The sequence below is a fragment of the Apteryx rowi genome, unplaced genomic scaffold (genome assembly GCF_003343035.1).
Source record: "Apteryx rowi isolate R43461 unplaced genomic scaffold, aptRow1 scaffold_322, whole genome shotgun sequence".
NCBI classification, from domain to species: Eukaryota; Metazoa; Chordata; class Aves; order Apterygiformes; family Apterygidae; genus Apteryx; species Apteryx rowi.
The window spans coordinates 143,769-157,436 of record NW_020449664.1 but is presented as its reverse complement, the minus strand read 5'-3'; the positions used below and the strand labels follow the sequence as shown (position 1 = coordinate 157,436).

The 13,668-nt window shown below is 64.5% G+C and overlaps 1 protein-coding gene across 1 annotated transcript in view; it reads left to right on the top strand.

Annotated features, from left to right (window-relative positions):
- Nucleotides 1-13,668, top strand: part of SND1 (staphylococcal nuclease and tudor domain containing 1) — a 149,472-nt gene that overhangs the window by 32,894 nt on the left and 102,910 nt on the right. Inside the window, exon 11 of the mRNA XM_026071157.1 lies at nt 11,350-11,439. Within this exon, the coding sequence (XP_025926942.1) occupies nt 11,350-11,439 (90 nt within the window). The remainder of the gene's footprint in view (nt 1-11,349; nt 11,440-13,668) is intronic.

Here is a 13,668-nt window from a genome sequence, read left to right as displayed (position 1 = left end):
GATACCGCTGTCCTTATCTCGGGCCGGTCGCGCGGTCTCCGCTCCGCAGGTCCGGGCAGTCCTGGCCCGAAACGTCCAAGGCCGGTGCCTGCGGCAGAGGGAAAGGAGCTGAACCCCTGCTTCCCGGTGCTGCTTTCCGAGGACGTTTTGGAGCTTTAGCCGTTGAAGCGCGCTGGCTGCTGTTGCTCCTGGCGGTCGGTTTGCCTCGGAGGGGGGCTTCAGCGTGCGCTGCCCCTGCCGGCTCCGCGGATGTGCCGGAGCCCTCCCGTGCCTGCCCACCTCCTCCGTCCGTCGGAAGGGGAGAGCGGGGACCGTCCAAGGTCTTACTGACCTGCAGCAGATTTATTTGTGCGAGCTGGCACACTTGGGTCCTGTATGGATTAGGCCCTCTGGCATCTCAGTTAATTGCTCATGGTTCAGAGAGCAAAAGCTTAGCAAAAAAGGAAAGGAGAAGGGAAAAAAAAAAAAGGCAGCAGCTGTGCAGAAAAGCAGAGGAAGAACTGGTACRGCTCCGTGGTTTCCAGGCTCCTGGCCGGCGGAGAGGGAAGTGACCCGGCCGGATCCCGCTTCTGATCCTGCTGCTGGCGTGGTGAGACGTGCAGGAGCTTGCTGGCAGTCAGGGAGCAACCCGCGCTCCGAGGCGACGGCTAACCGGCACCTTGCGGCTCCAGCGCCCGTGTCGCTTAGAGSAAGACGCTTCTCGAGACCGYRTGTYCYGTGAAGAGCAGCGTCGCTTRAGCGCTCGGTCKTATCGGCGCCRCGTACGTAATAARCCCTGAAGATTGGGATGTGCTAACRCACTTCCCAAACAACCTACGTTTAAGCGKCRWAAYYSCYYKGWSCYBKSRMRMYSGYSYKKTGMKKWGGYKSYRGKSMTYTGMSRRSKTKKSWKKSRKSKRSMWGMYKSTGYKKKSSGGMKRYGMSGCKSSSKYCYSGSKSMSSGGSRSSYTYCYYSGGMRSKGKGWGYYTKMYKMRSMSKWGYGYKKYYGMYKWMSYSYASSRSYGTCRSMKYMGWRSRMGMSSRWCRKWGCMGWMSKMSSMGMRSSTTSYYGKSCYSCSWGSGKYTKMYWSSGYSSYMWGGSTKTGMCRMMSKKCTMMSRSKSTGCCGRRCRWSYMCSARGCKSYSRKGYRAGMACGAMGCKYTGAYSTKWKRAYSWCGYYWKGAMSYTKYKRTSWMKYCWSKAWKSWKSKRTRAATYSYMKWWWRWTRGAKRRRWKSCRSKAAWYYWGMSRSGWKSCKCSRMTSYKSMMWYRWYGYYCYGCYKWGCAAYWRAMSYSYYGYSKRKCRRMARAMCYSWSSYSRKKMKKWWARSYKCWSMSYRWRMYTKTMKSWSYKMARKSWWMMTKTYTCMYYSARARSYKWAYKWYTYYWSMAGMMKYKYWSSWCYKYRKRRGMCKTWSTKMYMSSCGTSGKMSSTAGYKACRKYCKKCKTCGYKRGCRWSRYKSTGYYKYGYGRGCAKGWYGRKSTCRKRYSRSYRSSWKGMGSYSMSRWSGYKKCSMRRSSKYGCYGMRRYSKCGCRRRSYWRYTKSWRCMGCSYSSRRSRMTKYRKGSWGCCKSMKWSGSYSSAGKRKRCCRGAYTSRKSSRWSTRRWCCWGMMKSMTGGWYCYGMWSMYSSRSMSKSKYSCYSCWRMCSKGCRGSSKYGSTSSTRSCRYGSRSCKGYGGYRGKRGCRSGRRCSTKSSRSMSSRSMSGSMGMGYYGSRSYYSSYWYKMYRMSYSSRGCYKSMTYWKWKWCYKSMARSSGSRWMWRWGTSYKSMMRKGGGRARYMRGYGSTGCCGTGKKWMRSCKSCGSKKYMRYSKYWYMSCTCCSYGTKARCSGMRKSSSYCSSKSTGMGYGKWRRKSRMMGSKCYKYGYKYKAAKCMAWSMTSMWTRYTCSMMSYSMTMWTRRMKMTKCYYYMTGMWRWTMSCKMTKYWKTWKSWAGAYMYYTRWWKAKKTGCTARAMAKKYKMMGRYRYGYYMMMMRSKCKCMGSCWCGKCCCMCSYYCSCMSCCKSSGSSSRCSKCCCSCSCYSSSSGGRSCKKCSCSSGCKSCRSSSRYCTYCGCYKSCSGMASSSSKSYCSSSKWSSSSRAYGSSSRCCSSKKMSSGSSAYSSGCASSMRYYMSSGSSMCSRSCMKKMMCCARSGSGSCGASCCYKCSCYWMMSSSSYGMGCCSRSSYYYYMCSSYYKCRSCGMGSYYCKSSSSYSYYMKCGCSKCYSRGGMCCGSKCTCKCSYCSSMRGMMSGSRSKSWYGYCKYSMSMRSGCRKKGMYGTMKYRCYMGMGCKYKGMYGWWSSWCWSSMGCYCRRAYGMKYSWYWSYYGCSCRRMYSYSKSMTYSKYGYSYSKYKMWMRKYYCSGSKKCKCKKGRMAAWKCCSSKKGSRMRSGGSMWWSCCGCWSGGMARCSRSCYTCCYKCMSSRSAGCYRCSYKCCKWYSGCWSMSCWGCSKGMCSRYKGCYCYSSMGCYGSMSCGSKGCYSWGGSSSYSCSGSGSKSMKSRGGSYKYSCRSSRSKSSGSKWKYKYTGCACCGGGRYGGTTTTGCTGCACCGTGTCTGCGCCGGAATACCCGGAGCGTGGCGGCATCCGGCCTTTTGGGAGGCCCCGCTCGCCTCTGCATCTTAACCTGCTCCGTCAGGGCGGGCGCGGGCTAAATTCCCTCGGTTTATGGGTCAGCACCGCCTCCCCCCTGCCCGGGGAGCAGCGTGTCCGGCAGTTCCCCGCGGCGTTAGGGCAATAACGGCCCTGTTTGGGGCYGAGAGCCCGGGTAATTAAGGAGGGGCTGGTAATTAACTGGAGCCGTCGCCGTTGGGAGCGCGAGCTGGCTGGATCGGAGGCAAACGGGACAAATGCACCAACGCTCCGCTCATGCTGTTGTTGCTTCCCAAGCTTCCGTCGCCCCAAGCGTTTCCAAAGAGGAAAGTTCCTCCGGAGCGGGCGGAGGTGGGGGGTGGCAGTCGCCCCTCCACCGTGCTCCGGGAGGGTTACAAACGAGCGGGGCTTTTGCAGTCTCGTCTAAAATTCGGGTTAGCGGAGAGCTCTGGAAGAAAGGCCTTGTTTTTAAACCCTGGAGCGGCGCCTGCGACGCTTGCCGGGCGCTTCGCCTCGGTGCCGGGCGCCCGCGGCCCGTTCCAGCCTCCGCAGGGGCGGCGCRGACGGCGTTGCTCCCAGCTGAGATTTTGCAAGAATTTCCCACCGCCGAGCTCGGGGGCAGGATCAGCCCCGTTGCCTTTGGGACCGGCTCACGCTCCCCACGCCGGGTTTCGTCGCTGCCGTGGCCGGGCTGCTCTYGGCTTCGCTGAGCGCGTGTGTGGAGTTGCTCAGTTCTCAGCTCGGCGGTGGGGAGTGATGAATAGCTACCAAAGCACCCCAAACGCGCCTGGATGTTTGCGGTTTTCCAGTCTCCCGCGCGCTCCCGTCTCGGGACGCCCCGCAGCACGGCTGCCACCGGCGTGCAGCACCGAGCGCGCTGGCACAGCAGCGTGGGGCTCGCGGCTCCGAACCCGCTCCGGGGCAAGGGATGTGCCACCTAGGGACGCACACGGCCGTATGCAAGCAGCAGCGTTTTTTTCCCTTTTTTTCCTTTCTCGGCCCGCCTTGACGCTGCACCGGCTGCGCAGATGCCCGGAGGCAATGAGAGTCAGTGCGGCGACGAAGGCTGCCGGTGCGAGGCTTCGGGYGCTTCGTCCCCGCTCCGGCCGCCGCTATAGCGTCCTGCGGATCGGGTTATCGATGGGCCGAGGAAACGCCTTTAAGGGCCCGCGAGCCCTCTCTCCGTTTGTGAAACCGCTGAGGCTGAAGGCAAAGAGGAGTAATTGCAACCACCGTGGAAAGTGCTGCTGAAAACGTTTTGTAAGCCCTACGAGGGTCTGCGTTACGGCAAGCAAATGGATATTAAATGACATGAGTATTGAATATGGCAAGCAAATGAGTATCTTAAATCCAAATTAAATAGCGTAATTTCTCCATTTTCCGAGGGACAGAATCTTACCTGGAGATACGCGAGCTGTGGATGGTCTAAACTAAAGGAGGAATGGCATAAAAACACCGAAAAATCCCTTTCGGTGAAAATTTTCCGGTGGTGCTTTGGTGCCGGGAGGGCCGGGTTGGGCTGGGTGTCCCGGAGCTCGCCCGGCGTGGGGTGGGCAGCACGCAGGAGGCCCCTGCAGCCCCGTGCATGCATGCACCCACGCATGCACCCACGCATGCACCCACGCATGCAGCCCGGCGACAGGGCACCTCGCGGCTTCTGAAGGGCTTCTTCGCTCCGAGAAGCCCGGAGCACCTTGCATTGGTCTGGGGCTCTGGGTGTCCCCTGGGTTGGATCTAGCTCTAAGAGGAGGTGAGAGTCGTTTAAAAGAGGATTCAAGCATTGTGGTTTCTTAAAATTAAAAAAAAAAAAAAAAAAAAGGAACTTCCAAACTTGCTGAATATTTTTATACATCTCAATTTCCTCATTAACGGTGACATTATCTGCTCGTCCGCGGAGAGGTGGCTCTTTGTCTGCGCGAGCCGCACAAGCACCGCCGGTTAATGAATTCCCAATTGATAGGTAATTTTGTACTTAAATGATTTCTTCGATGAGTTCCTCCGCGGCACTTGTGGAAAGGTTGCTGGGTTTCGTAGCGGTGCACGAGCGCGCTCCAGCGCTCCGGCCTGGGAGACGCGGCGGCGGCGGGGCGGGCGAGCTCTCTGCCGAGGCTTTCTCGCCCGGAAACACGCTCCTCTAGCGCCTGCGGAACAAAACCTGAGGTTGCTTGGGAATTCCTGCTGGTAGGAATCGTGATGGGTTGGACAGCGGCTTCCCTTGCACGGGGGAATCCCGTTTTTAAYGCCGTAATTGGCAGCTGCCGATGGTGCCCTGGGCGAGCGAGTGCACCGGGAGCAGCAAACGCCGCCTTCCCTGGCGGGCTCCCCCGCGTCGGCGGTCGAGGGGGAGATACCCAAAGAATGTCTGTAATTAGCCCCGGCGTTTAATTTAATAAAGCAAGTCACTAAAAAACGTAAGCGTGCYGTATTGGAAAAGCAATGCACATAATTACAAATTGTCTTAATTCAGCGGAGGCGCAGGCACGGTTGTAACCGCCACGTAAATAACTTTTATTAAGGGCTTTTAGCAGCGGTGCCGAAGGCTGCAGCGCAGAGCCCCCTTGGGCACGGGGGGGGTGAGCAGGGGACGTGCCGCGGTGGGACGCCACGTGCCAGCGGGGCTCGGTGCCGCGCGGCCGGGACGCGTGCACCGAGCGGAGGCGCCCCGTGGCCCCGCCGTGCCGCGGCAGTGCCTCGCTCCGCGCTGCTGCGCTTGGGCTGCGGATGGAAACYGACCCTCTCCCGCGAGGAGCTGCCGACAGCCCCCTGGATCATCTCGCYGGCTGCACCAGCCGGCTGCACCATGCACGGGCCAGGACGGTCCAGCTGCACCGTGCATGGGCCAGGACAGCCTGGCTGCAACATGCACGGGCCAGGATGGCCCGGCTGCTCCGTGCACGGTCCAGGATGGCCTGGCTGCTCCGTGCACGGTCCAGGACGGCCCGGTTGCTCCGTGCATGGGCCAGGATGGCCCGGCTGTGCCGCTGGCAGTGCCGTACACAGGCCAGGACGGCCCGGCTGCTCCATGCATGGACCAGGACGGCCYGGCTGCACCATGCACGGACCAGTGTTTGCAGCTTTTATTTTTGTTTTCCCGCTGGGAAAGCGATGGACATAATATTGATGATGCTCGTTTTCGATCCGGCCCGTGGCTTTTCTGTTAGGGCCACGTTATTTCCCCGCGGACTGGGGCAGTGGAGGCCTCGGCTTTGCTGTGCGCGTTGCTCTGCTGGACCCTCTGCTGGGGGGGGGACCCTCCTCGCCCCCCCTTTCAGGTGCTGCAGCCCCTCCGCGCCCGCTCTGCGCTGCCGGCGACTTGCAAAAAACATGCGCTTAAGGGGCGCTGAGGCCGGGCAGGGACCGAGCGCCCGCTGCAAGGGAGGCGCCGCGCAGGCGATCTCCGAGCCGAGGACCCTTCTGCTGAAGAGCCCGCGGGCATCGGCGCAGGCAGGGGCTGGGACCGGTCCGATATAGCGCTTCCCGCTTTGCACCCGGGAATCGGCACCCGTTGATGCAAGCTGGGGATGCCAAGGCAGAAACACCGGTTGCTCGTTCGGCGCAGCGGCGGCCCCTCGGCCTCGTCTCCTAACGAGCCCCTTAGCAAGGTCCTGCAGCCCCCAGGGCTGCTGCTTTGCTTTGGCTGCTCTCGGCGCGTCGCCCGCTGCAGGGTGCAGGGTTTGCACGGTGGGGGAGCGCTTGGAGGGGCCGCCGGTGCGTCCTCCCGCCTGCGGAGGCGGAGAGCGGGCTCCCCGTCATCCCGCCACGTCTCGCCTCCCCCCACTGCAGCCCCCTCGCTTGCACAAGCGCTGCCCGGATGAATGGGGTTCGGGGCGGTAGCGCTGCTTGCAGGAGCGTCGCCCACGCGGGTGCTGCTGAACCACGCGCGTGCCTCGACATCTTTGCAGAGCAGCGTTCCRGTGCGTTACGGAGCGGCTCCTCTGTCGTCGGTGCAACGAATTGCCCTAGGCTGAACAGTTAGCAACAGCTTGCCGGCGCTCGCRGAGGCCTCCTGCCCCCGGGGCTGTCTAATAAGCAAAGCTCAGGCTAGTCCCAGCAAGGGGAACGGGCTGTTCCTGTTCAGCGGTGACGATACGGTGCAGAGAGGGTGACACGCGGAAGGGCGCTCGGAGCTGCTTTGGAGAAAGAGAAATACAGGGGAGAGCGCTTTGGCCGTGGCGGGAGAGCCGTCTCCGCCGGAGGGGGGTCGCTGGCCCCGCGCAGCTCCCCAGGGATGCTGCTGCCCCGCGCCGTGGCGGCACCCGGCACGTTTCCACATCTGGCAGGTTTCCACATCTGGCAGGTTTCCACGTCTGGAGCGGTTACAGGCTGCAAGGGGGCAGCGGGGAACGGGAAAGCATGGAAAAGGTGATCTGCAAGGTGCAGCCGGTCACCTGCTCCTGCTGCCTTTGCTTTGCAGAATGAAACCCTCTGCAAAGAGTTAGCGTGGCCGGCGGCCGGCTTGGGATGCTGCCGGAGGGTGTCCCGGCGGGATGCGGTGCGTCGAGGGCTCTCCGGGCCGCTCCGCGCGGTGCCTGGCCGCTGCTCTCCTCTGGCCGCCGGCACTCGCCGCGAGGAGCCACGAAATGCCCTGGCAGCGCTGCGCCGACCCGCTTCCACACCGTTCGCCGTTTCGTTTTAAATAACGGGTCGGCTTGTTTTCCTGGTTCCCTGGAGACAGCACAGTCCGATCGATTCCTGCTTTTAAAGCCTTCCGCCTCTGCTCCCCTGGCGTGAGGCCGCCCGGCCCCCCTCTCCCTGCAAACGACGCTCGATGCATTGACCTCCCTGCTAATAAAACGACTTCCTCGCCACACACCTTTAATTAAATAACGCTAATGCGGTGGGGTTTTGGTTGTGGTTTTTTTTTGGAAGGGCTAACGACTTCCCTGCGGCAGCGGCTCCACTCGCTCCTCTCCCCGGGGCTGGCGCTTCCCGCTCCCTGCTCCGCGGGGCTGCGGGATGCAGCGGACAGCTGAGCGCCGCGGCTGCCACCGCTGCCTGCGAGTATCGGGGGCCGCTCATGGGAACGCCGCCGCCGCCGCTCRAGCCCTTGGCGCGAAGAGCAATTAAAACAAAAAAAGAAAAAGCAGCATCTTTGCGCGTGGGTATAATTGCCGGACGTTTGATCGTCGTAGAGCCTAGTTAGCAACCTTGCTGTTATATCGATTTTTAACGTTTGCTTGCGAAACCTCAAACGTGCGTCCGAGCTCTTGAACGGCTTCCCGGAACGATCTGCCGGGCCGCTTCCGCTCCGATATGAAATATCATTTTTACAGGCCGGCAAAGCGGTATTTAATGGCGGCTGACAGGGCGGTGTTTAAGGGCAATATGTATCGGACACTTAAATGCTTYTATTATCCGAGTGCTGGCACAGATCATTGCGTTTCAGCCGTTCGGGGAGAGGCGGTGGGTTCGTCGACGGCTGCGCGAGGCCGGAGACCCGCGCGGCGCTCTGAGCTCGCTGCTTTTTCTTCCTCCTTTTTAAGGCAAACGTTTGCTTTTGTGCGATTCCGTGGAGAGCTGCGGYGGCGCTTTGAGAGGAGGCTTTTAAGCACTCGAGTGCTGGTTCCAGGACGGGCTTTTTTCCGCTTCTTGTTAATGCAAATAGAAATGGTTTAAGCAAGCCCAGGAAACCCCTGGTTAAAGGCAGCGCTGCCTGGAGAGCTYGGCTCCCGCCATCCCGTCGGTCCTGTCTAGCGGGATCACAGCAGCCRAGCCGGAGACACGCGGGGCAACGACTCCCGGGGATGCTTCAAAGCTCRGGCATGGGCTCCAGCATCCCAAAACCTGCCGGCGCGGGATGTTTCCCAGCGAACCCCGCCGGGTGCAACCGGATAGCTTCTCTGCTGCTTTTAATCGCAGTTGGTGTYGGAGCCCCCGGAGCCACGCTCGGAGCTCGGAGCTCGCTCCCGTCCTGCCGGCAGCACCGCGTTCCCCCTTCCTTCCTCTGCCCCTTCCCAAACACTGTGTTCAGTGGGATTAGGAACTTAACAGCCTGTGCCAGACAGACGCTTAAATAAGCAATAAATCTGGAGTTCGTTAGCGAGGATTAATTAGTGTTTGTACAGCGCTTTGCCTGTGCAAAGCAATAGACAGGAGCCGGAGTGGCATTATTTACCTTGCAATTTTGCTGCGACCTTGCCGGAGCTCTGCAGAGCCCCGGAGCCCGCGTGTCCCTGCGGAGCCCATGTGTCCCTCCGGAGCCCGCGTGTCCCGGCAAATCATGCTGCCAGAGCGTTTCGGGTGGCAGCCGGCCGGCGGGTGCCGAGCTGCCGGCGTGGGGACGGCGGGATGGCGGGAGCATCCCCGGCGCTGCRGGAGAGCGGCGCAGCCCGGCCGTTACGCTCTGGGCGGAGCACGGCCACTAAGACACTGGAAAAAGAATCGGTATTTGGCACCGGAGGAGAAATCCCATCTCCGCCCGCCTCGCGCCCGGCCGGCCGCGGGTGCCGCAGGCTCGTGCAGAGGAGCTGCCGGTTCCCGGGCTGCCGTTCCGCACGAGGGAAGGGCTCTGAGGAGCAGCCTGGGAACGGCACCTTGGAAATGATAACTCTATCACAGCCTCATTCATTATGGGAAAACATGGAACGAAATCGCCGYTTGCTCTTTCCCCCATCTGACTCATTTCCTGCTGCTTTTGCCTTATCTCCTTCTTCTTGCTTTATTCCCCCCGGGATGCCTGGGCTCGGCGGCAGGGACATGCCGCGCTCGCTCCCTGCTGGGTTCTCATTCCGCCCATCCGCCTGCCTGCCTCGGGCCCGAGCGGAGCTGATTCCCAGCCCCGGAACCGGGAAGAGTCTTCCAGACTCAGGCAGGCCGGCAGGATGCGGTGCCAGGGAGCAGCCCGCGGCTCCGCACGGGACAGCGTGGGACGGGCGCTCCAGTTTGGGAGCTGGTAGCCCGGGAGCTGGTTGCAATCGCCGCCGCGCCTGGCGTCTGCTGCTTCCCAGGCGGCCGCGGCAGGACAGTCCAGCCGAAGGGGCCTGGAGCTGCTTGCAACAGGGAACCAGGCAGTGTGGGAGGATGGATGCGGGTGCAGCAGCCTCCCGGCAGCAGGATGCAAAACCRCTCCCGGCAGGATGCTGCTCTCGGCGGGCTGCACCGCAGGCCGTGTTCCCGGCACCAAAATCCTGCGCTTTTGGCTCCGCCGCCAGCTCTCCTGCCTCGCTGCCACCCTCCCCGCCGCTGCGACGTGGGTCCCTGCGCGGGCGCAGGCGGCTGCTGCCGGAGCCGGGCRCCCCTGTGCTCCGCTGGGCTCGAGAGCCAGCTCCAGCTCCTTGGAGCGTTTCGCGGGCGCCGGCCGCTGGATTCGCGCCGGAGGGAGGCGTGGGCAGCAGCTCCGACTGCGCGCTGCCGCTCCCGGGGCGCCCGAGCTGGCCCTCCTTGTCCTAGCAAGCTCGCCGCTCTTCCCGCGGCGGTTTGAGCCGTAAGAAATAGTGCTGGGGCCGGGGGGGGGATCTGCTCGCGGCGCCGGGGTGCGGAGGGCCGGCTGCACGGGTGCAAGGTGCACCTCAGTTTCCAGCGCTCCGGGCTCCTGGGATGCCCCCCGCAGCCCTGCGCGAACGGCCGCTCTGGAGAGCCTCCTCCAGCGCCGAACGCGGCTGCGCCTCTGAATCCGCCCGGGGTGTTTTGGGATGCGCTGCCAGAGCCATAGAGAGGGTCTCCCGGGGATGCTGCGCGGTGTCCCGGCCGGGGCCGGCAGTTCGGGCGCCGGTGCCGCTCRCGGTGCGGCTCCGTCCCGGTTCTGGGCTGGGCAGGACCCGAGCCCCCACGCCGTGTTGCTGCCCTCGTCCTTGCGGCACATCTGCACGTGCTTTTTCCTGCCAGGAGACCCTCCTGCCCRTTTAATGCGGATTGCTCGGGCCGCCGCTGAAAATCCCCGCGAGCGAGGCTGTGCCCGGGGGCAAAGGCTCCGCTGCAGGACGGGAGGTCGGGGCCCGCGGCGGGGCGCATCGTCTCCGGTGACACCGGTGCCTTAACGAGTCTTCCCCGGCTAGCGGGGGATTTGCTGCAAGCCCAGCGTGGGAGCCGCGCGTGCGGGGTYCGGCTGTGCTCCGGCTGGGAACGCCCATCCGCGCGATGAGCGTTTCCAGTGCTCAGGGCCCTGGTGCGAGGAAGCTCGAGCCGAGAGATTCGGGGTGCCCGGAGAAGAGGGGGACCCCRGCGGTGGCTTTGGTCCTGCAAACGGCCCCCGCGCGAGCAGGGGCCGCGCAGCCGCCTGGCACAGCTATCCTGATTGCAGCGCTTAGCTTTTGCTGGAGCGGAGCCGCCTCGGCCGGGGCTGAGCCTGGCCGGAGAGCGGAGCCATAGGGGTGAGTGGAGGCGCTCCATGAGTCCCGCGGGGCATCCCGGCAGATCCGCCGCCCCCGATCGCCGCTCCGGCCCTTCCCGTTGGAGAGCTGCCGCTCGCGCTCCTGGGGGACGTTCGAGCTGCCGCCCGGCTCTGCAGGGAGGCTGTGGCCGCTGGCGCCGCTCCGGAGGCCTCCGGGTTGCCCCTCCGGGAGGATGGGTTTGGGCAGGATGCTCCACGTACCCCGCTTTGGGGAGGTGTGAGTGGCCCCGGCCTCGCGGTTGCATCGGCTTCGGGGTGCTCGCAGCCGAACGGGATTCGGGGCACGGCAGAGCTGGGGGGAGGAAACCGGGAGCGACGTCCGGATCAGGGGGCACATGCCGGGAGCGTTCCCGCGGGGGACACTTTGGGGAGCCATCCCAGTGCGGGCAATGGCTCCCACTCCTGCTCCCGCTCAGCTCTCCCTGACTCCCCTTTTCCCTCCCATCCCGCTGCAGGACAAGAACCGGAAGCTGCGGCCCCTCTACGACATTCCCTACATGTTCGAGGCCCGGGAGTTCCTGCGCAAGAAGCTCATCGGGAAGAAGGTAAGAGGCGGACGGGGCCACGCCGGGAGCCCTCGCTCCTCCTTGGCACGGGCAGGCGCTCGCGAAGAGCCGGGATTTCTCCTCTTTCCCCCGATCCCACTGCCGTTGCTCCAGGCCTTTCGTGCCGGCGGTGCCTCGCACGGCACCTGCACAGGTTTATTTTTCCCTTTGTTTCCCTGGCATATTTTTCCGGGCTGGTTTAGRGCAGTTCGGGGGAATGAAGAATATAATGTGCGCTTAACTACCGAAGCACATGCTCAGGATGCAATTTTCAAATGCTCATAAAATGGTCAAATAAAATCAATTTCCTTCATGGCAAGGCAGCTCGCTGCTGCTCATTGAGGACTATTTCCATGCCTAATTGCATCTTGCCATTTCAGAGCCCTGTTTATATATTAAAAAAATAATAATAAAAAAAAAGCAGCTTGCGAGACTCTCATAATGGGAAGCCTGCCGCTCGCCTGACTCGCAAGCAGCTGCAAGGATGTTGCTAAGACATCTAAAAAGAGCTCGGGTCTCGGAAACTGAAAGCAAGCGGTGCAAATATCTGCTGAAAGAGGCGCGTTTTGTGCCGGGAGGGAGCCCCCAGGGAGGGGAGCGGGGCACGGCGGCAGATGCCGCCCGCCGCGGCCCCGTGGCTGCCGTGCGGAGGCCGCTTGCAAGCGGCGAGCTTGCGTTGYGGCAGCGCCTGCTTCTGCATCGCTCCCGGGACGCGCGGACCCCCGGCGGGGGCGCTTCTGCCGCGCCGGCGGCTCCCGACCTCCGTGCGTCTCTAATCCGGGCAAAGCCAGGGAGGTTTGCGCGGAGGCGGCGCGCTCGGCCGTGCTGCGGCGCGGTTGCTCTCCCGCCGCGCTCCGTCCGTGGCCCTGCGAGTCGGGCGCCCGATCGCCTCCGACGTCGCACAGTTTGCTTTATAAATATTTCCTTTGTCAGCTCCCCGTTTTTTCACTTTGGATTAATCTGATTGAGTAAAGCGATGAAAAAAGTCCTTTACGTTAATGATCGGAGCAGTCCCTCGAGGCTGGAAACGMGGTCTGATTCGAAGTGGCAGGCGCGCGCGGGGCGGCTTGCAAGCCGGGCGCCTCGGGGGGGGGCTGAGCGCCGGTGCGTGCAGGATGCCGAAGGACGGAGCGTGCCGTGGTTTGCAGCGGCTCCGGGTGTGCAGACGGGTGACGCCGGGCCGGGGGAGCACTCCCGACGCGCTCCGGCTGCTCCCGTGGGACCTCGGCACAGAGGGAGAGGGGGCGACGCGCCGCCGGCTGCGTTGATGCCCCGGGGCGAGCTGTGCCCACCGCGCACCCCGCGGCTGCGTCGCTCCCGCAAACCCGCGCGCCGTGTCCGGCTGCTGCTCTCCGTCGGAGGTCCCCGCYGGATGCTGCGGCCACCGGAGCTCCAGCCTGAGCTGCTGCGCCACCTCCAAGCGCTTCCGGGCTCCTCCTCGGACRGACGGACGAGAGGAGCACTGGTGCATCTTGGATGAGCAGTGCAAGCGGCGCCTTCCATCGCGGGGAACTTTAGGGCGGAGGGAGGTCGGGAAAGACCCACCGGCCTGTCTCGCTCCTCCCGTGGGATCTCCCGCGCAGCAGCCCGGCAGAAGGCGAGCTGATGTTTGGCTGCGGAGGGGGGCTCCGTGCACCCGGCCGGCCCTGCCGGCGCGGCCCCGTGCCTTCCCACTGCCTTCGGCGTGCCTGGCAGGAGCCGGCGAGGCTCGCCGATGCGACAAGCCCTGGGAGGATCTCGGCTGGCAGCTGCTCCAGATGGATGTGCTCGTCCCGTTCGAGATTGATGAATTGGATATTAGGAATAATTAGGGCAGGATGAGTTTTTGCTCTCGCTGYTTCTGCTTCATCAGCTGCCTGCGCGGCCGCAGGCGCCGAGCACGTCTGCAGGGCCGGGTGCCGCGCTCCCCTCCCGGCACCATGCCGCCGGCTGGGCAGGGGTCTGGGCAGGGATCCGGGGTGGGGGGACCCGGGCAGGGCGACCTTGGCTGCTGGGTGCTGTCCTTGCACGGGGTGACCTTGGCTGCTGGGTGCCATCCCTGCACAGGGCGACCTTGGCTGCTGGGTGCCGTCCCTGCACGGGTGACCTTGGCTGCTGGGTGCCGTCCTGTGCAGGGTGACCTTGCCTGCTGGGTGCTGTCTCTGCGTGGGGTGACCTTGGCTGCTGGGTGCTGTCCCCGTGCAGGGTGACCTTGCCTGCTGGGTGCCGTCCCTGCACGGGGTGACCTTG